The following is a 19,083-nucleotide window of genomic DNA, read 5'->3' as shown; positions in this document are numbered from 1 at the left end:
ATTCTAGATGAGATATCCGCAATAAGCCAAAATTTGAATCCTACTTTCATACCAATCATTCAAGCATGGCATGTCGTGTGCATCTGATTTTAATTGTGATTGTGCAGACAGTGTTTGGCCGACGATCTTAAACACAAATTCAACTCGTTCAACACAAAGTGATAATTTCATAAATAAAGGACCCCTGAAAGATATGAATTGAATTCAATTGACCCTATTGCATCGTATACCCCTATCCTACCTCTCGATAATCTTCTTTCTTCCCTGTCATTACCATGGCCGTTGTAAGCGAGTGTCACTCGCGACACAGCAACCTCACCGTCGATATTTTCAAGTGTTAACAATAATGTTCCTTCCTTTTATAGAAAATCCCACGGAGAATTACATCTCTTGCCCATATCCAGTTGTCTCAAACTATTCACTGTGGGGACACTTGCTAGTACTGCCCAAGTGTGCAGGGTCGCAACATCAAGACTTTTTACTAGATCTCTGCATACCATTCTCTCTTCCCTACAAACTAGCCGTTCCCAGCAGTGCCCGCTGCAAATCTCATTGAATCGCAGCTCTCCTTTGTCTGCTCTCTTTGCACTTCACCATGACCTTTCTTAGAAAAGACAAGTCTAAGCTGGACCTCCGCCTGGTGTTTTCCATGAGTTCTGCTGGCGGAACTCAGGGTGGCCAGGAAGGTGCCTCAGAACAACGAATTGAACAGGCTTCAGATACGGCGCTGGGCGCTGGTGCAGAGGCTTCAAACACTGAAGCCAGTGGCAGTCATGAGAAACGAGAAAAGTCGTCGGTAACGCCGAAATTGTCCATGACCTCGTTCCTGGCTCCTTCATCAAGAAAACCGTCGACTACTCCTCTCTCCCACCCTGCGTCGCAGAGAGTGCCAGCAGGGGTTCTGGAGCAACGTCACTCGTTTAAGCCCAGTGCTTTGGCCACGTCAACAAGTGTCCCGGAACCTTCGCCCACGAATACGAATTTTTCGGCCTCAAGCGTCGCATTCAACTCGACGAGGGGAAACCAACACAATGCCACTCTGGGCCTGCTTCTGCCGGTTTCTCTGTCTGGTTCTGGGTCTCTGGATCATCATGCCCCTTATCGTTTGGAAGCACGCTCCCGTTCGTCCGGCTCGGTGGTAAACGACGACCAACAAAATCAGGCTCTGAGCCAGGGAAGACCCAACTTTTACAGAACAAATACCACTGAAAATTATCTGCCGAGACTGCTGGTGGTGCTGATGCAGCAGCTGCCTGAACAGAATGAGCTGCATGCAAATGACGATTCTGTACTCAAGAATAACTACAGAGGGTTCCACGGCACGAAAGCACCTCAAGCGAACGTGCCCCCATTGAGCCATCCCATCAAGCCAAGATTTAGGAAAAAGGGCTCGAGCTTGCTCAATAAGCTCATACATTCTAATAGAAAGGATTCAGAGGTGTCTGCTGACCATGAGGCATCCTCCGGTGGTCGTAAGAGTGGCGGTCTGCTTAGTCACGCGGCGGACCACAAGGGCTCTACAAGCTCAGGATCATCTAAACATAAGTTCAGGTTACCTTCCATTTCGCTGTACCATCATCACCAACATCAGGGTGCTTCTAGCCAAGGTCATAGCGACGCATCGTCTCGCCATGCTTCCATTTCTGAAGAGGCGTCTCTGCGGTCTGGAAAAGGCACGGGTGAGACCCCGCGTAGAAAGTCTGCTAGCAGTGCCTCAGATGCTCTTCAATCGAGCCCATCCAAGGTTTTTGACCTCGATTTAAATTTCGATGAAATGCAGAGCATTCTCAGAAAGCCGGATAAGGCGCCCATTCGTCCTTCTCTCAAGCTGGCCAACAATAGCTCAACTGACGTGAGTGATCCTGTCAAGGGCGAGGATCATGTGAAACCAGCAGCTGGTTGGCAAGCACCGGACTCTTGGGATGTCACTGGAGAAATTCCAAACCCAGCGTCTGTGACATCCACAGCTGTTGCAAATGAAGCTCAATCAGACCATTCGTCGAATTCCGATCTTAGCAAAACAGACGATGGTGGTGAGGTCTCACATAAGGTAGGCAACAAGTCACTGTCGAGCTCAGTACGGAGCCTGGCGTCCTCAAAGGAGGGCCCTCAGGCTACTGTGATTGATCATAGTGCATCTGTGGAAAAGAAAAGAAAATCAGAACCCCGCACCGCTGCTCCAAGACGTCGCCTTCCAATTCTCTTCGGTACATGGGCTAATCGGTCGCCTGCAGTGGAAAGCAAATTGGCAAAGGGTCCCAACCATATTGTTCGTGTGTTCAAGGAGGATAACACGTTCACAACCATCTTGTGTCCTTTGGAAACTAATGCCGCCGAACTATTGAGAATAGTGCAGAGAAAATTTTTCTTCGAATCAATATCAAATTATCACCTTGCTCTATATGTTGGTCGCAATGTCAAAGTTTTGGAACCATTTGAGAAGCCATTGAAGATCCAGATGGGCTTATTGAGTCTCAGTGGATATACCGAAAATGACAACTTCAGAATTATTGGAAGGGAGGATTTATCTTTCGTGTGCAAGTTAGTTGTGGAGAATAAGGTGTTGAGAAATTTGACACATGAAGAAGAGTCCTTGGTCACAAAAGATTATGTTGATGTCGACATATCTGGCTTAGACCTAAAGAACATTCCCATCATCTTTCATCAACATACCTATGAAATCGAAAAACTTAATGTTTCAGACAATCCTGCGATATATATTCCATTGGACTTTATCCAGTCTTGTACGAATCTTTCGGCTATCAATTTTTCTCGCAATGGTTGTTCCAAGTTCCCAGTCAACTTTCTTGAGGCGAGAGATTTGACATCACTCAACATGGAGGCAAATTTTTTGGATGAACTTCCTTCGAAGTTCGGCGTGTTGAGTAATTTGGTGACCTTAAAACTCAACTCCAATCAGCTCTATGATCTACCTAAATCATTCGGGAAACTAAATAACTTGACACACCTCAACTTATCTTCTAATTATTTTGAGGATTATCCAGAGTGCATTAACGACTTAACCAATTTACAAGATCTTGATTTATCCTACAATGACTTGTACCACATTCCTGATTCGATTGCCAAATTATCGAAGTTGGTGAAATTGAATCTATGCACCAACAAGTTGTCAGGCAATATCCCCGATAGCTTCAAGAGCCTCATCAATCTTAAGAGATTAGATATTCGTTACAATCAGATTTCTAACGTCGATGTCCTCGGTGACTTACCCAGTTTAGAAGTGGTTTACGCCTCAAAGAACAAGATCTCGGCATTTAACGACAAGATGGAAAAGCTCAGATTGCTTCATTTTGACAGAAACCCAATTACCAATTTGGAATTTGAAATTTTGCTTCCGATGTTGACAGTTCTTGATTTGTCGAAGGCTAAGCTTACTATGTTGCCTTCCGAATTTGTCACCAAAATACCACACATCGAAAAGTTGGTACTCGACAAGAATCATTTGGTCAATTTACCTGAGGAGCTTGGTGATCTCCCTAGACTCACCCACCTATCGCTTTACGGTAACAACATTCAAGGCATTCCCGTGTCTATTGGAAAGCTTCACTCTTTGCAATACTTAGATTTGCATTCTAACAATATACTGAGCTTGCCGGACGAGATTTGGAATTTGAAGAGCTTATCTGTGTTGAATGTTGCATCAAATCTACTTTCTTCTTTCCCTCAACCCCTGTTCGCCATTGCCAAGAAGATATCATCGTCGGTGAATCTCAGACAAGATGGTGTTGAATCCTTGGAAGAGGCCAACGAGCTTAATGCTTCGGCTTTGAAGGAAGGTCCGGTATCTATTGCCGACAGCTTATTGTCGCTTACCCTAGCAGACAATCGCCTAAGCGATGATTGCTTCGAGGCTATTTCGTTGCTCACACAGTTGAAATGCTTGAATCTAGCTTACAATGATATCCTCGAAATTCCTGAGGGAGGGCTCGCGAATTTGAAGAAGTTGTCGGAACTTTACCTCTCAGGAAATGGCCTCACGAAGCTACCTGCTGATGATCTTGAGGAGCTTTCCGCACTCAGACTATTGTTCCTCAACAACAATAAACTAACGACTCTTCCATCAGAGATTAGTAAACTCGAGAATCTTACGTACTTTGACGCTGGTTCCAACTTATTAAGGTACAATATCTCCAACTGGCCATACGATTGGAATTGGTTTGCTAATCCGAAGTTGCGGTATCTCAATTTTTCCGGAAACAAACGCTTTGAAATAAAGCAGAGCTATGTGAAGAATCCTGTCACAGGTGAAGATCTTGATAGTCTTTTGGTACTCAAGAATTTGAAGGTATTAGGTCTTATGGATGTCACGTTGACCACTCCTGCTGTTCCAGATCCCGGTGTTGATGTGCGCCTCAGAACAGCATCGTCTGAATTGGATAATGTCGGATATGGTGTCTCTGATTCCATGGGTCTTAGAGAGCATATTTCATTTAGAGATGTTTTCATGCAAAAGTTCCGCGGGAACGAAAATGAACAGTTGTTATGCTCTTTTGATGGAAAATCGGGAGGTCATCAAGTCATGGGACACCATCTTTCTCATTTAACTAAGCAAATTTTTGTTCCCAACCTCACCTATGAGCTTAACAAAATCTCCTCTGACCACGAAATAGCAGATGCCATGAGAAGAGCATTCTTATCATTGAACAAAGAAATCAATGCGGTGTTTGCTGCAAAGAAGGGGGGATATTTCGCACCCAACACAGTCAGCCCCGAATTAGCTTCTATCAAGATTCCCGATGATTCATTGAATGGTTGTACCATGTGTGCTCTTTACATCAAGGATAAAACGATCTATTGTGGTAACATTGGTGACATCCAGCTAGTGTTATCAAAGAGTAATGGAGAACATGTTCTTCTCACTACCAATCATGATCCAACCAGCAGGGACGAATTCGAGAGAGTTCGTGCTTGCGGTGGTTATGTTTCGGGTGATGGTGCTCTTGATGGCACTCTTCAAGTTTCTCGTGGTGCGGGATTCTTCGACTACCTTCCACATACACATTCAGGTCCAAGCATCTCTACTTACCCACTTTCTGGTAACGATGATGTACTCGTGATGGGTACGAGGGTACTTTGGGATTTTGTCTCGTATGATTTAGCCGTTGATATTCTCCGTCAAGCGAAAGAAGATCCGATGATTGCAGCTCAAAAGTTGAGGGATTATGCTATAGGTTACGGTGCCACGGACAAGATATCTGTGAATGTGATTTCGATTGGCGATCGCAAGAGTAAGAAGAAGAAGAGCTTGTACAACAATTTGGGACGCGAAACCGATCTCTTTGCCAACAAGAGAAGAAGAGATAGGGGAGCTCAATCTGGTGATACAGCACTTCGAGCGTTGGATAACGAAATTGAACCTCCAGTGGGCGACCTAGCATTGGTTTTCACGGATATCAAAAACTCGACACTTTTGTGGGATACCTATCCTGTGGTGATGCGTTCTGCCATCAAATTACACAATACTATTATGCGTCGTCAATTGAGAATTGTGGGAGGTTATGAGGTGAAGACTGAAGGAGACTCTTTTATGGTTACATTCCCGTCGCCCACCTCGGCTTTACTATGGTGCTTTAATGTTCAGTATCAATTATTAAATGAGGAGTGGCCCTCCGAAATTTTAGAAACCAACGAATGTTGCGAAGTTACTGACGGTGATAACAATGTCATATTCAGAGGGTTGTCAGTGAGAATGGGAATCCATTGGGGTTCACCAGTGTGTGAACTCGATATGGTTACTAGAAGAATGGACTATTTTGGACCGATGGTGAACCGTGCTTCAAGAATCGAGTCCAGTGCCGATGGTGGACAGATTGCTGTTAGTTCCGACTTCCTTCACGAAATGGAGCAATTGTATCACATTCATGATAGCATAAAAATAGGAGAACTATCTCTCGAAGCAGCTTACGAGGGTAACTTGCGTGCTGGAGAAATTATCGAGAAGGAAATAGCTTCATTGGAAGAGATGGGCGTGTCTTATTTCCCTCTAGGTGAACGCAAATTGAAGGGCCTTGAAACACCTGAGATGATAACGCTAGTGTATCCAAAACGTTTGGAGCTTAGATTTGAAATTTTTAAGAAGAGAGCTGATGAAGATGATCAGTATAAGGGCAGAATTGTTGGTGCCGTTCCGGTTGACGCTGTGTATCAGTTGCGCACGCTCTCACTTCGTTTGGAAAATATCTGTGCTGCCGTCAACGTTGGTATGAGGATGGACGAAAATTTCCTGAAGCACTCTTCGGAAATTATTCTGGAATCGACGGCCAAGAGGTTCAAAGAAATGGAGCTTGTTGCTCTCTTGAATCATCTGGTTACTAGGATAGAAAACAGTATTGCCAATCTTGAACTTCGGCAAACATTACTTCGAAGGAATGGTGGAAACGGTCGCATAGACTTCTTCGGCAGTCCGGACATTTGGACACTCATGGATGAGGTCAAACAATTTATCAAATCTGCCAATATCAGTTGAAAAATTATATAGTTTTATTCACACTGCAAGACATTAGGCATCGTAGTCAACAACTTTTCTTAGAACCATGTTCACGCCTGAGATTTATCTAATTTCGGTCGGTTAAGTTCACTGAAGTCTCCGTTCACTAGGCAAATTTCTGCTTTGCTTCAGGCTCGATTCCGAAGGTTGCAATTTTGCAGCCAAAAAGTAAACCCTTGTGGACGCGCAGAGGAAAGGCTTAGGCAGAAGTGCATTATCCTGTTCAGGAGTATCTTCGTACAACCGCCTAATTAAGAATATTCTGAAAAATCTAACTTCAACTAATCCAGTTTTCCCAATGTACAAAATTTATTCTTGCTGACTGGCTCCTTCTTACAAACATCGTTGTAGTATCTTTGGTGACTTTCCTGTATGTCGCGTATTCTTCCAATAAATCGGATTCGCCTTACCTTGGCAACATATCAGTTTGCCTATTCTCCTTCTGACAATACCTATGGCTCAAAGGTTTAGCAATTGAACAATACCGTCCCTTTAAATGTCGCTTAAGTATCCCGGAGACCTCCGACGGAAACGTCAATCGTCTGTTTCCTCGCATGTATCTACCAGCGCACCAACAGTTCCCTGGATACGAGAGGCTACATTGGGCCAAACGTTGGGCCAACGAGCAAAAGCTTTTGCGGAATCCAGGATTTCGTCCTTGGGTCCACTAGACTTAGTGCACTGGTCTCGACAGTACGGAGAGAGATCGTCGCAATACGGTAAGAACGATTTTTCACCTCTCAGCGACTACGAGGTTAGTAAAGATCAAGATGGGTATGTGGGGTTCTACCATTTCTGCTGCGGTCTAGACTTGGCGAGCGGGATCCATTCCATCGAACAACAAGTTCTTGCAAGTGTAGGTTTGCGGAAGGCTGGTGACTTGTACTTGTGGGGACCCAAAGAAACACTAGCCAGGCGTCTTGGGCTGGCTCAACATAAAGAAGGCGTTATTACATTTTGCGCCTATAACATCTTCCAGAAACTGGAGCTTCGGGCAAGATACATTGTCACGCCGTCGTCTAAACAGCTGAATTCCGCCGTGGTAAACTCTCAGTACACCATCACATCGAGGGTCTCGAAGAAGCTGCACACATACATTGGCGAGAATTGCCGTGAGATCACCCAGGGCTTCTTGAATGAGCTATCTTTGCTGCTGATGCTACGATTGTTCATGTGTGCAGACGATCCAGCGCATCGACTACTGGGCACTGTATTATACAAGACCCTAATCAACGACAAGAGTACATATCGAAAGTCAATTGATCAGCTCGTGGACTTTCTTCACCGTGGACACCTTACTGGCAGTCGAGCTCACTATGGAGTGGCTTCGAATAGCGGGATCGACCCTGCAAGAACTACTCGCTACAGAAACAGACTCATTGATACTCTCTTAAGGATGGCTTTGCTAGACACAAGTGGATCAGCGGTAGAGCACGCAATCAACCGAATCAGAAGCACATACAAGCCTCGAGAATTCACAATTGTGGAGACCAAGCTACTTCGCCTGCAACATGGGAACAACAATAATGAGCGCTTTCTTTCCATCGTCAGAGATCACTTATGTGTGGATGCAGATAGTACTCAAGCCGCATTACTAATAGGAGAGCAGGTTCGTTTTCTTATTGCAAGAGAGTCGTATGCTGTGGCTAGCAAGCTCGCCGCTCGTGCAGTGTCCATGCTTCCCTTAGACTTTGACTCGTGGTACAACCTATGCATATGCTATATTTTGAGGAAAATGTATGACGACGCGTTGCAGGTGATAAATGCATTGCCCGTCGTGCTCAATTCGGCAAAATGGCAGGAAAGTGACTGTGTGGATGGTATCCCAGATAATTATGTGCTGACGTTCATCGATAGACTGGACCATGGTCACATTCCGATCATGAGCGAAACCTTCGCTGACTTTTTTCCTGTTCCTCGCAACGAAGACTTCATTGAGACTGGCTCTGTCCATTTAGTGTGGTACGACATGTTCAAGAAAGAGTCTAGTAGACACCCTCTGGTCGGTCCATTCTATCAATCCCCTTTGGTCACTGCAAGTCCTATGGAAATGTCTGCTATCGACAACGGTCTTATCCGTGTTTCCGGACCTAACTCTACAAAACACTCTCTAGCAGCTCGTTCAGCATCTGAGCCTTGGTCTTCGCCAATCGATTTCGATAGGAAATCAACGTGGGGCAGGGTATATGACTTGCTAACGTCTTTAGTCGCTATAATCGGCTGGGAGAACTTGGTAGCTATCAAACAGAAAGTTTTTCGGTCGCCTCAACTCCAAGTCAGTGGTAAGGATTTTGTGGTGTCGAACACGTCTATAGCTCAAAAAGAAGAGTGTGCCCCATGGCTTGAGAAGCTATTCGTTGTTGTTTACGACGATATCCACACAATGATGAGCATTTCAGGTGGGGCTGACCCTGATCGTCATCGCAGTGCTCTTGGCTGGGGAATGATGGGGCATGTCAGTTGGGGTTGCAAATATAATTTGAAGGATAGCATTTCTTCGTTGGCGACATGTGCAGCTGGAGTTTCTGCGGATGGTGGCTTTGACTACTACTCGACGGTAAAGCTTGTGGAGATTTACAATGAGTTTGTCCTAAGTGATGTCGAATCCTCTACTATTGACAGACTCAGTTGTGTTTATGACAATCACCTGTATACCAACAAGCTCATTGTGCAAAGTATATCGCCGAAGATGTACCGTGATTTTGTTCACCAGCTTGTCAATGGTTATATGGGATTAGAAACAATGTTGGTACATATCATGAAGCTTGTTGCGTGGGAGTTGCGGTGGTATAACTATGTGCCTTCGTATTTGGTGACAAACACGTTGATAAAACTCTGTCAGCAACGGGATACAGTGGAGATGAAAACAATGTTTCGAGTTGTGTTTGAGAAATTCAAATTGCAGTCTGTGAACAACAAACAGAGCATTTTTTCGACGTGGTTCAGTGGCTCAAAGAAGAAACTGAACCAATCACATGAGTTTCTCGACAGTGACACGGTAATAGACTACATTGATGATCTTTTGACGTGGATTGAGGAGCTAAACTAGACTGAAGACGTGCAGGCATCACTCTGTCTTCTTTGTCGACGGCTTACCTAAGACCTTCTTCCTTTGCTTGATCATGTAAGTGTACAAGGAGTACAATCCTGGAGGATAAGTGAAGAGGATTGCGAAAAGAAGCCAGCGGTACCAACTTCCGACAACTTTTTCAGCCTCCTCGAGACTGAGATAAATAATAGATACCTCCGACGCCACACCCGTAGGGTACAAGACGTAGAAGAGTGAGTATCTGAGCCATGTGAGCACGTAAGGGACATTGTTGGGGTCCTTCAAGTTTGCTGCATAGTAAGAGTATCTTACAATCTCAGTGACAGCCCATGATACGTTCAAAGAGATGTAGACCCAGTGGTAATTTGCTGGTGAGTATGGCAATACGAGGAAGATGCCCAATACGATCAACAATCTTGAGGCCACCTGAGAGGCCGTGGTGACAATTGGAGATCTGACAACGCCTGTAGCGGAATTGATGACCTCAATTATGGCAAGCGATTGAGTGACAATGAGGAAGATTCTCAGTTTTTCAAACAACAAGGGTTGGCCGACGAAGCTGCCAAGGAAAACTGTGTTGAAAAGAACAATTGACCACAATGACGACGAGATCGAGTTGTATGCAATCAACCATCTTTTGGGATGGGCAGCCTCGCTGGTCGTGAACGAGCTCGTGTTCAGTTCCGACATTTGGTAGATGTGGTTGAGGAGTCAATGAAATTGAGAAGTCGCGGTCTTGTGTGGTAGTGAGATATCACGAAACCCGCCTACAGCTTTTGATAATAGATTGTGACACCATAGGCCAATATCATACATTTATTACAGGTATCAAACATTAGAGTTCCTCCTTCACTGTGTCTTCTTGTGCAGTGGCAGCCCCAAGTACCGTCTCCTCTGCTTGAACATGTACCCGTACAATTGGAAGAAGCCAGGTATGTACAAGAACATGCCCAAGGCCAAAAACCAGTAGTAGAAGCCCAGAACGTAATCTAATGTCTTGTAAACTACCCATGGCTCGCTCACCACACCCAATGGGTATAACACGATGAACGCCAGGTACCTGAGCCATTGCAATGCCTGGGGCACCGACCCTTGCTGCTTGGCAAAGTAGAAGCTATAACGAATAATCTCAGTAACAGACCATGCCACGGAAAGTGCTGTGTACGCTAATAGACTGAAGTTGCCTGCTGATTCTGGCACGTACCACGAGATTCCAACGGTGATGATGAGTCTGGCGAAGAATTGAAGCAACAACGACGAAAGCGGCGAGGGCACTAGCCCTGTGAGTGCGTGGGTTATCTCAAACGCAGCATTGACAACTTGTACTTGCACAAGTAGCTTATGGGGGTAATCGACATAATGATGGGTGTCGTAGAAACCACCAGGAAGAACGTCTACGACGGTGGTGCCGAGAATGACGAGCCACGCAATCGCAGAGAATGCGTTGTACGCAGAAAGGTACCACTTAATCATAGGAGATTGAACAGTAGAGTTCCAGGCAGAGTATTAGGATTATAGTTTTGTATGCGAAAGAATCAACTGTAGGGTCCGTGTGAATCTTCGCCTCAAATGCGCTTCTCTGTTATACTGCGAGTTAATCCTGTTGTCTGCAGCTCTTGAGGTAAATTCTTGAGGCTGGTCAGAGATTGACTTTCTGAAAAAAAAATACTAAATTTATCATGCCCGTTGATCTTCCTGAGCACTATCAAAATTCAGGATTTTTCATTTCTTCTGGGCAAGGTTTCGAATTTTGAAAGCCAAGTTTGTATTCCACGCTTTGGTGCACTAGCGCAAAAACAAGAGGTAATTGTAAATCAAGACTGACTTCTGTGGCCCACATGTGATGATCAAAGACCGTTACTTCAAAAATCTACTCAACGATCGAAAGAAGGCCCCCTGTCCAAATTACTTCAATTGAGCTTCTTCGATTTCGCAGTAAATCTCTACGCCTAGAAATTACTATAATGACATTATTAATTGTACTAAAAATGCTGAGGTACTTTTTGTCTAGGCCTATGGGAAGTGCCCCTTTCTGGGACCAAAGTACCCATCGGGAGCACTGATTGTGGCGTTAAGCCTGGCTGGAGCCTCGTAATCCAAGCCCTTGGTGTTGACTGTGTTGCCCCACCAAACGATGTTTTTGGCATGATATTGCACAGCGAAGAAGATGATGATACTGCTGAAAGCGACACCAGCATCCATACCACCAGAAAGAATATAGTTGTATTTCTCCCACCAGGCAGTCCTCTTTTTTCTTATGATGTACATGAAAATAAAGGAGAGAATCAAACTAGGAGTGTAGTAACTCAAGTTGTATGGTGCCCATTGAACGAAACCAAACACCAAAACAACTGGGTGGAAGTACTTTCCGATGATGGTTCTTCTGCCCCACTTTCTGAGAGCCCAAGCTGGGAAAGAAATTAAGAATCCAATCAAGAAGCACCATTGCAAGACTGGATAAAGCCCTCCGAAAACTCTCTTGGGTCCAATGACACCCCACAAGACCGACGCCGAGTAGAAGGTGGTGGAGTTTGGACAAGAAAACTTCTGTGGCTGATGTGGCGTACAGTAATCCTTGATCGAGGTGATGGTGAGGTTGATGATGGCGACAGAAATGAAACTGCAAACAATACAGGAGATCATTTGAACACGGAACAAGGCTCTTGGAGGAATTCTCAAGTAGTGAGCCTGCTTTTGATTGGTGATGTAGTTCTCGGCCTGAGCATCGATGTTGGTACCCAAGGTCTTGACGAAGTTCAAAGCAATACCATTACCTGGGAGGGCATAACCAGTGATCAACTCAACCAAGACGTTAAGGGAAACAGAAGTACCTGTGGTGGAATACACCACGCAGAAAGGTAACAAGAAAATAAAGTTCATGCCCAACGCAAAGAAGATTGTCCAAACAGGGGTATTCAAAGGATATGCCTTACAACAAATAATAGCAAAGACAAGACTGAGCACCAAGACGATCAAGAATACCCATTCTGGGACTTCTTTGTATTTAGTCATGGATCTCGAGAATGGGTCATCAAAGCCGTCATACGCAGACGTCTTCTTCTTGAAGTTCATTGATCTTGCCATGGACTTGATTGCGAACCAGAGCCTCTGGTGATCACAAAGAAGAACATAGACAAAGTTCAAGGGATACACAGCAAAGAATGCGCCATAAGTGATCATGTTGGCAGCAGTATAAAATGGGGGGCCGATTTTTTGGTACATTTCCTCATCAAGCTTTCCGTCTTTAACCACAGCTTGCACAGAGTAGTAGTCACCAGTGTTGGTGAAAATAGAATTGGAATTTATGGGCAAGAAACCAGTCCATTTGTAGTTTGACCACCACAACCCACAGATAACAAAAAAGCCGAGGAACATTCCGGTCCAACTATTCACCTGCGAGAAGAAAGGAACAGCCAAAGGAACATTCATACTCATGACATTCCAGTCGAATGTGGAGATGGGGTTGAGGCCCAATCCTGACTGCATTCCTGTAATGGCGGCCAAGTTGAAATTGTTTGGAGCAATCCAGGTAAGCCAGTTAAAAGTAGAAAGGGCGGTGAACAAGTAGTCAGGGACCCAAAACCACAAAAATGAGAAGGCAAACACGGCGAAGAAAAAGTGGTATCTTGAGATAGTCCATCCGTTGATGTTTTCCTTCTTCTCAGGCTGAACCAAAGCTTTGTTAAGAGCAAGGGTAGGCAAGATAGTGGGCCAAATTGAGTGGACTGGGTAGATGACAAACTTTCTGAAGATACCAGCCAAACCAAAACCCATGAAGTTGGAAGCGAGAACCAAAAGGATCTGGAAGCCAAAGTCAAGGAAGTCATTGCCATAGAAGACGTCCAACTTGTGCACTGTAATGAAAGAAGTAGCATAAACAGCACCACCACTGACACTGTAGCACAAAGTAGAAAGCAACTGTTCCTTGTGACTCCAGGGCCCAGGGTTGAGGTCGATCTTCCATTTCCAAATTTTAAGCGTCTTCTTTGGCATCACATACTCGAGGAACTTACCGCATGGGTAGAGAAAAAGCTGAACCACGGGGGATCTCAAACTGATGGAGGGTCTTCTGTTGTAGAAGTATTCATTGATAACACTTCCAATGGCGACCCAGATGATACCAAGGAAATACACTCTCCAAGTCTCGCAAGGGACGGAGGCGTCGTCGAAGGGATCGGTTACAGCTCTCACTTCAGGATATGGAGACCAGTAGGCGATAAGACCAGCTTCTGTCTTGACTTGCAACTCCCAGTCAAAGACTTTCTTGAAGTCCAAAGATTCGAGAGAAGAGAGTGAGTCCAGCTCATTGACAGCAGTGCGTTCTTTGTCGCTACCTTCTTTTTCCAAAGTGGAGAAGCCAACAGCCTTGACGGTTGAAGCCATATCCTTAGCAGCCTTGTTGGGATCACGCAGAAGGAGGAGCTCGATGAACTCGATTTCCTCGTTGGGGATATTGAGATCACTATCGTGGTCCTTCATAAACTGTTCAAGAATCTCGACTGCCTCAGCGATGTCCAAGTTCTGGATCTTCTCGATCATAAACACAGCAGTGGGAGGTAAGTCCTCAAAGGTGGTGAGGTGACCGAGGTCCAATCTCTTGATGATGTAGAACTTCTGGTCCAGGGTGAGTCCGCCAGCGACGTCATTGATAGAAAGTGGGTTTGAAGTGACGGCATTAAGATCAAGCTCGTGGTCTTCCGCCTGGTGTCTGTTGCCAGTGCTTGTTATGCTGGCGAGAGCGTTGAGTTTCTCAGCCATGGGGAACACAAGCCAAAAGATGATTTCAAAGGGTGAAGAGAATTTTACAAACAATCGTACTATGAGTCGCCTTACAAGACTTTATACGACGCCATATCAGCTCACCTCGTCGGATCCATAGCTCCACGAGCCGTGCAAGCACAAACGCAGAATGGCTTCACGCGACCGCGGTATCAAGTGATATGCATAACCGAGTAGTCTGAAATCACAAAAACCCCACGCCAAAGAGGAGAAGGCAGGGACAACGAGGAGAGTCAAACAGGAAAAATAATAAATCCGCGTTTCGAGAGGCCGCAGAAACAATCGGATCTGCCATGGATACTTTTGAAGGGTCACCATTTGTAACTCCCCAAAACTTCTCATCTTTCTGCCAGTATCCTGATGAGCGACCGTGCATGATATTGACGCACCACGGCCACTTTGCACGCAAATGAAACCTGCAACGCTACTTGCGATGGTAACTTGTCGAGCCAATAGCAAGCAAGCGCAGGCGTCACTTCCGGGATTAGCGCCCGCTGGCACTAGCGTCTTGCTCAGAGCCCTGTCACGAGATACCTAGCAGCAAGCTGTGGCTTACCTTCCATTCAAGGTTAAACGAGCGGCTCGGGCATAGACGCCCAAATGTCATACATATGGCACGCCTTCCACGCACGGCTCTCTGTCCACGTTGGGCGGCCGCCACAAGGCTTTTTTTTTTTATCGGTATCAGCGGCACTCCTGAAACAGGGACGATCTTTGCTAATCTCTGGCCAATGTGAGCGGAAACACTCAGAATTAGACTTTCACCTTGTCGATACTTTGACACTTTCGTGGCTTGGCATGACGTGGGTACTTTTTGACGTCTTGACACCCTTGGCATGGAAACTAGGGAAACACAGGTTGCTTCCACTGAAACATTCCTCGGCCTTGTGCGAAGCTGCCGGCAATTTCGCCGGGCTTCGCCAATCATGGCTGGGGGGATTGTCAGGCTGCGGCGCCTATTATCAGCTCCTAAAAAAGCCTCCACTTTGGAGTTGTGCGTGTGGCTTCCAAGTCATTTTTCTTTCTTCTGCAGCTATCACTTTTTGTCGTAAGGCGCCGTGCGTTGTGGGGAAGTCAACGCCCGATAACGGAGGTCCGATCCACCATCACGGATTCTTGGCTTCCACGAGCTGTGCGCTGATATGGCCAACGCCCTGAAATTCTACAAATTGCACAGGTCCTTAGACAATGAAAGAGGGGGATGGGGGGACCTCTTCTTGAAACACTGCTGCTAACAGCTTCACCACAGACACAATTCTGAATGTTGATCTCTCGCACCATCGTCGTAAGCTTGGAAGCATCTCGTAAAAAGTGCTTTGTGCCATTCTTGCATTGGCCTGAAATTAGCTTGCCGCCGGATTGCATCGCTTGGGCTTTGCAAACACCTAGGGCATTCGGGCACAAGACTCTTCTGAATTCCCAAGAATTACTACATTGATAATTAATCACTGAATATCTTATTAATTGGTTTCTATACACTAAAATTATGGGTAGTGCCCTTTTCTTGGTCCAAAGTATCCATCTGGGGCCTCCAACGTCACATTAAGTCTAGCTGGACCCACGTAGTCAAGCCCATACAGGTTGACATTGTTTCCCCACCAGCTGATATACTTGGGATGGTATTGCACGGCAAAGAAGATGATAATACTAGCAAACGCCAATCCTCCTGATAATCCACCAGAGAGAATATAGTTGTATTTCGACCACCATGGGGTGTACCTCTTTCTGAGATAGCTCATGAAAACGTAAGATGCGTAGAGTCCAGGAGTGTAATAACTCAAGTTGTAAGGTGCCCAGTTGAGGAAACCCTGAATGAAAACAACGGGATGGAAGTACTTGACAACCTTGTATCTCCCAAAGTACTTCTTGATCAACACACATGGGAAGACCAATAAGAAGCCAATCAAGAAACACCACTGCAAGATTGGGTAAAGCCCGCCAAAAACTCTTTTTGGTCCGATCACACCCCAGAAAATAGAAGCAGTGTAGAATGTCGTTGCTGATGGACACTTGAACTTCTGTGGTTGGTGGGGCGAGCAGTAATCTTCAATGGTATTGAACATCAACTTGAGAGTTCCTAACGACACGAGAGAATGAAGAAACACCGAGATCATCTGAATCCGAAAAAGTGCTCTTGGAGGAACTCTCATGTAGTGTGCCTGTTTTTGGTTCGTGATGTAGTTCTCAGACTGTGCATCAATGACATAACCAAACGCCTTCACAAAGTTAAGGCCCAATCCATTTCCGGGCATCGCATAACCTACGATCAACTCCACCAATACATTGAGACCAAAAGAAAATCCAGTTGTTGAGTAGACAATGCAAATTGAAATGAGAAAAACAAAGTTCAACCCAATGGCAAAGAAAATAGTCCACACTGGGGCATCTGAAGGGTATAGTTTTGCTGCCAAAATACCGAGAACAATCGAAATCACCAACAAGATGGTGAAAACCCATTCAGGGACCTCCTTGTACTTTGTCATGGATCTGCTGAATGGATCGTCAAAACCATCGTAGTTGGATACCTGTCTATTTTTCAACATCTTCCAGAAGCCTTTGGCAGTGTGCTTGATTTGTTTAAAGTTCATGAGTAAAGTGTAGAAGACGGTAAACGGATAGATTGCAAAGAACCCTCCGTACAAAACAAGATTACCAGCTGAATAGAATGGGGGCCCAATTTCCTTGTACTTCTCTTCATCGAGAAGAAACTTATCGTTGAGCACAGCTGTCACTTGGTATGGTCTACCCTTGTTGTCGAAAGATGCGTTCGAATTAAGTGGAAGGAAGCCAGTCCACTTGTAGTTAGACCACCACACACCAATAATGCAGATCATAGCAGTCACCATCCCGAGGTAGTTGCTGAGGTAGGCGTAAAAAGGGATTGCCAAGGGACCATTGAAATTGATAATGTTCCAGTCGAAAGAAGTAATTGGGTTGATTCCCAACCCGGTCTGTGAGCCTGTGACCGCTGCTAGATTGAAGTTATTTGGTGCAATCCACGTAAGCCAGTTGAACGTGGAGAGCGCTGTGAACAAGTAGTCAGGAATCCAGAAATAGACAAAGGAAGCAGCAAAGGTGAGGAGGAAGAACCTGTAACTTGAGATAGACCAGCCGTTAATCTTACTCTTCTTTTCTGGCAGACACAAGGCTTTGTTAAGAGCAATTGTTGGGAGAATACTTGGCCAAAGGCATGTCGCAGGATAGACAACGAACTTTCTAACGATACCAGCCAAACCAAAACCCAAAAAGTTTGTAGACAACGTCAAGAGAATCTGGTAGCCGAAATCTACCCAATCAACACCGTAGTAGCGGTCCATCATGAGAACATGGAAGTTGAAAGAAACATAGATAACACCACCACTCACAGAGTAGGTGAGAGTGGCCAACATTTGCTCTTTGCTGCTCCAAGGACCTGGATTCAAACTGAATTTCCATTTCCAAATTTTGATGTCCCAAGCTGGAAGTGCCCATTCCAAGAACTTCCCGCAGGGAAATATAAGAAGCTGGACAACGGCTGATCCCAAGCCAATAGCAGGCTGTCTTTGAGAGAAGTATTGGTTGATGAACGTTCCAATTACTGTCCAAAGAAGTCCAATGAAATACACACGGAATGTCTCGCAAGGGATGGAGGGGTCATCGTAAGGCTGAGTGACAGACCTCACCTCACGATAGATAGACCAAAAGGCAATTATACCTGCCTCTGTTCTGCTCTGTAATTCCCAATCAAAGATCTCCGGCTTCTCTGATTTGTATGACATTGTCGAGGACTCTTCTAAAGAGTGCTCGCTTGCGTGAACCTCATTCTTTTCGACTGTCTTGCGAATGTTGTCTTTCACCTCGTTTACTGTTCCCAAGGATTCGTAAGCAACCAACTCATGAAGAAAATCCATGTCTTCTATGGACACATTCATATCCCCATCATACTTTTCTATGGAGTCTTTGAGAATGTCCATAGCTTCGTTGATATCAATCGAAGCGATCTTCTCCAACATGAACACCGCTTCAGCAGGTAAGTCATCAAAGGATTCAAGATCTTCGTATCCTAGACGGCCCAAGATGTAGAACTTTTGATCTGTGGTGAACGGTTCAGTAACATCACCAATAGAAAGAGGAGCCGATGTTATGGCATTCAAGTCCACTTCATGACTCTCAGGGTTGTCCCTACCAGGACTTCTGATGCTGGCTAGGTTGTCCAACTTCTCAGACATGATAGTTGAGTAGAAATTTTAGAAATCGAACAAATTCTCGTCTATTTATGTATCGAATTTCTCAAAGATAAGAATCGGATCATAAGTTTGAAAATGGTTGTAATAACCACAAAATAGGCTGATAAGCATAAATTTACGCCACACCGAGTCTTCCTCGCAACCAGTACGAAGAAATCACCAAAAAGCTAAGGCAGTTGAAAGGCACTTCGTGAGCGGTACTGTCTCACTTCAGAGTCTTCAGTTCGTCTGATGAATCACCTAGAATGATCATCGAAACTGAAAGTGTTCTTCAAATCCCACTGAAGATATTATCCTATCCTTCGTTCGCAGTCATTCGTAAAGGGAAATGCGGCTGAATTGAATTGTCAATAGGCGACATGATTTAGTGGTTCTTCCGGCTTTGTAACAATGCAACTCGCTTGCCAGAGGGCATACGGCACCGGGAATTACAGTTCCGTTCATAAGACAGTTGGATGAATTTCTCCGAACCATACGGCTGAAAAAAATCGAACGGATAAATATAAACTGCATTGACCTTC

At 45.1% G+C, this 19,083-nt stretch overlaps 6 protein-coding genes across 6 annotated transcripts; 2 read left to right on the top strand and 4 right to left on the bottom strand. All coding sequences in view use genetic code 12, as the record gives it.

Moving 5' to 3' along the window:
* Positions 1-595: 595 nt before the first annotated feature.
* CYR1 (adenylate cyclase) lies at positions 596-6,487 on the top strand (the record flags this gene model as incomplete). The annotated part of the gene is made up of 1 exon (XM_029036862.2): positions 596-6,487. The coding sequence occupies one exon, from the start codon at positions 596-598 to the stop codon at positions 6,485-6,487; it is 5,892 nt and encodes a 1,963-aa protein (XP_028888959.2).
* A 517-nt stretch (positions 6,488-7,004) lies between these two features.
* CHS6 (Chs6p) lies at positions 7,005-9,557 on the top strand (the record flags this gene model as incomplete). Its single annotated transcript, XM_029036861.2, has 1 exon — positions 7,005-9,557. The coding sequence occupies one exon, from the start codon at positions 7,005-7,007 to the stop codon at positions 9,555-9,557; it is 2,553 nt and encodes an 850-aa protein (XP_028888958.2).
* Positions 9,558-9,575: 18 nt separating this feature from the next.
* CJI96_0004608 (enoyl-CoA hydratase) lies at positions 9,576-10,247 on the bottom strand (the record flags this gene model as incomplete). Its single annotated transcript, XM_029036860.1, has 1 exon — positions 9,576-10,247. One exon carries the CDS (start codon positions 10,245-10,247, stop codon positions 9,576-9,578), a length of 672 nt encoding a protein of 223 aa, XP_028888957.1.
* Positions 10,248-10,406: 159 nt separating this feature from the next.
* CJI96_0004607 (uncharacterized protein) lies at positions 10,407-11,030 on the bottom strand (the record flags this gene model as incomplete). The annotated part of the gene is made up of 1 exon (XM_029036859.1): positions 10,407-11,030. The coding sequence occupies one exon, from the start codon at positions 11,028-11,030 to the stop codon at positions 10,407-10,409; it is 624 nt and encodes a 207-aa protein (XP_028888956.1).
* A 540-nt stretch (positions 11,031-11,570) lies between these two features.
* CJI96_0004606 (OPT family small oligopeptide transporter) lies at positions 11,571-14,315 on the bottom strand (the record flags this gene model as incomplete). Its single annotated transcript, XM_029036858.2, has 1 exon — positions 11,571-14,315. The coding sequence occupies one exon, from the start codon at positions 14,313-14,315 to the stop codon at positions 11,571-11,573; it is 2,745 nt and encodes a 914-aa protein (XP_028888955.1).
* A 1,505-nt stretch (positions 14,316-15,820) lies between these two features.
* CJI96_0004605 (OPT family small oligopeptide transporter) lies at positions 15,821-18,544 on the bottom strand (the record flags this gene model as incomplete). The annotated part of the gene is made up of 1 exon (XM_029036857.2): positions 15,821-18,544. The coding sequence occupies one exon, from the start codon at positions 18,542-18,544 to the stop codon at positions 15,821-15,823; it is 2,724 nt and encodes a 907-aa protein (XP_028888954.2).
* Positions 18,545-19,083: the final 539 nt, after the last annotated feature.

This window comes from Candidozyma auris, chromosome 5, assembly GCF_003013715.1.
Source record: "Candidozyma auris chromosome 5, complete sequence".
Classification (NCBI taxonomy): domain Eukaryota; kingdom Fungi; phylum Ascomycota; class Pichiomycetes; order Serinales; family Metschnikowiaceae; genus Candidozyma; species Candidozyma auris.
Note: the sequence above shows the minus strand (reverse complement) of the source record. Positions and strands in the feature narration are given on the sequence as shown.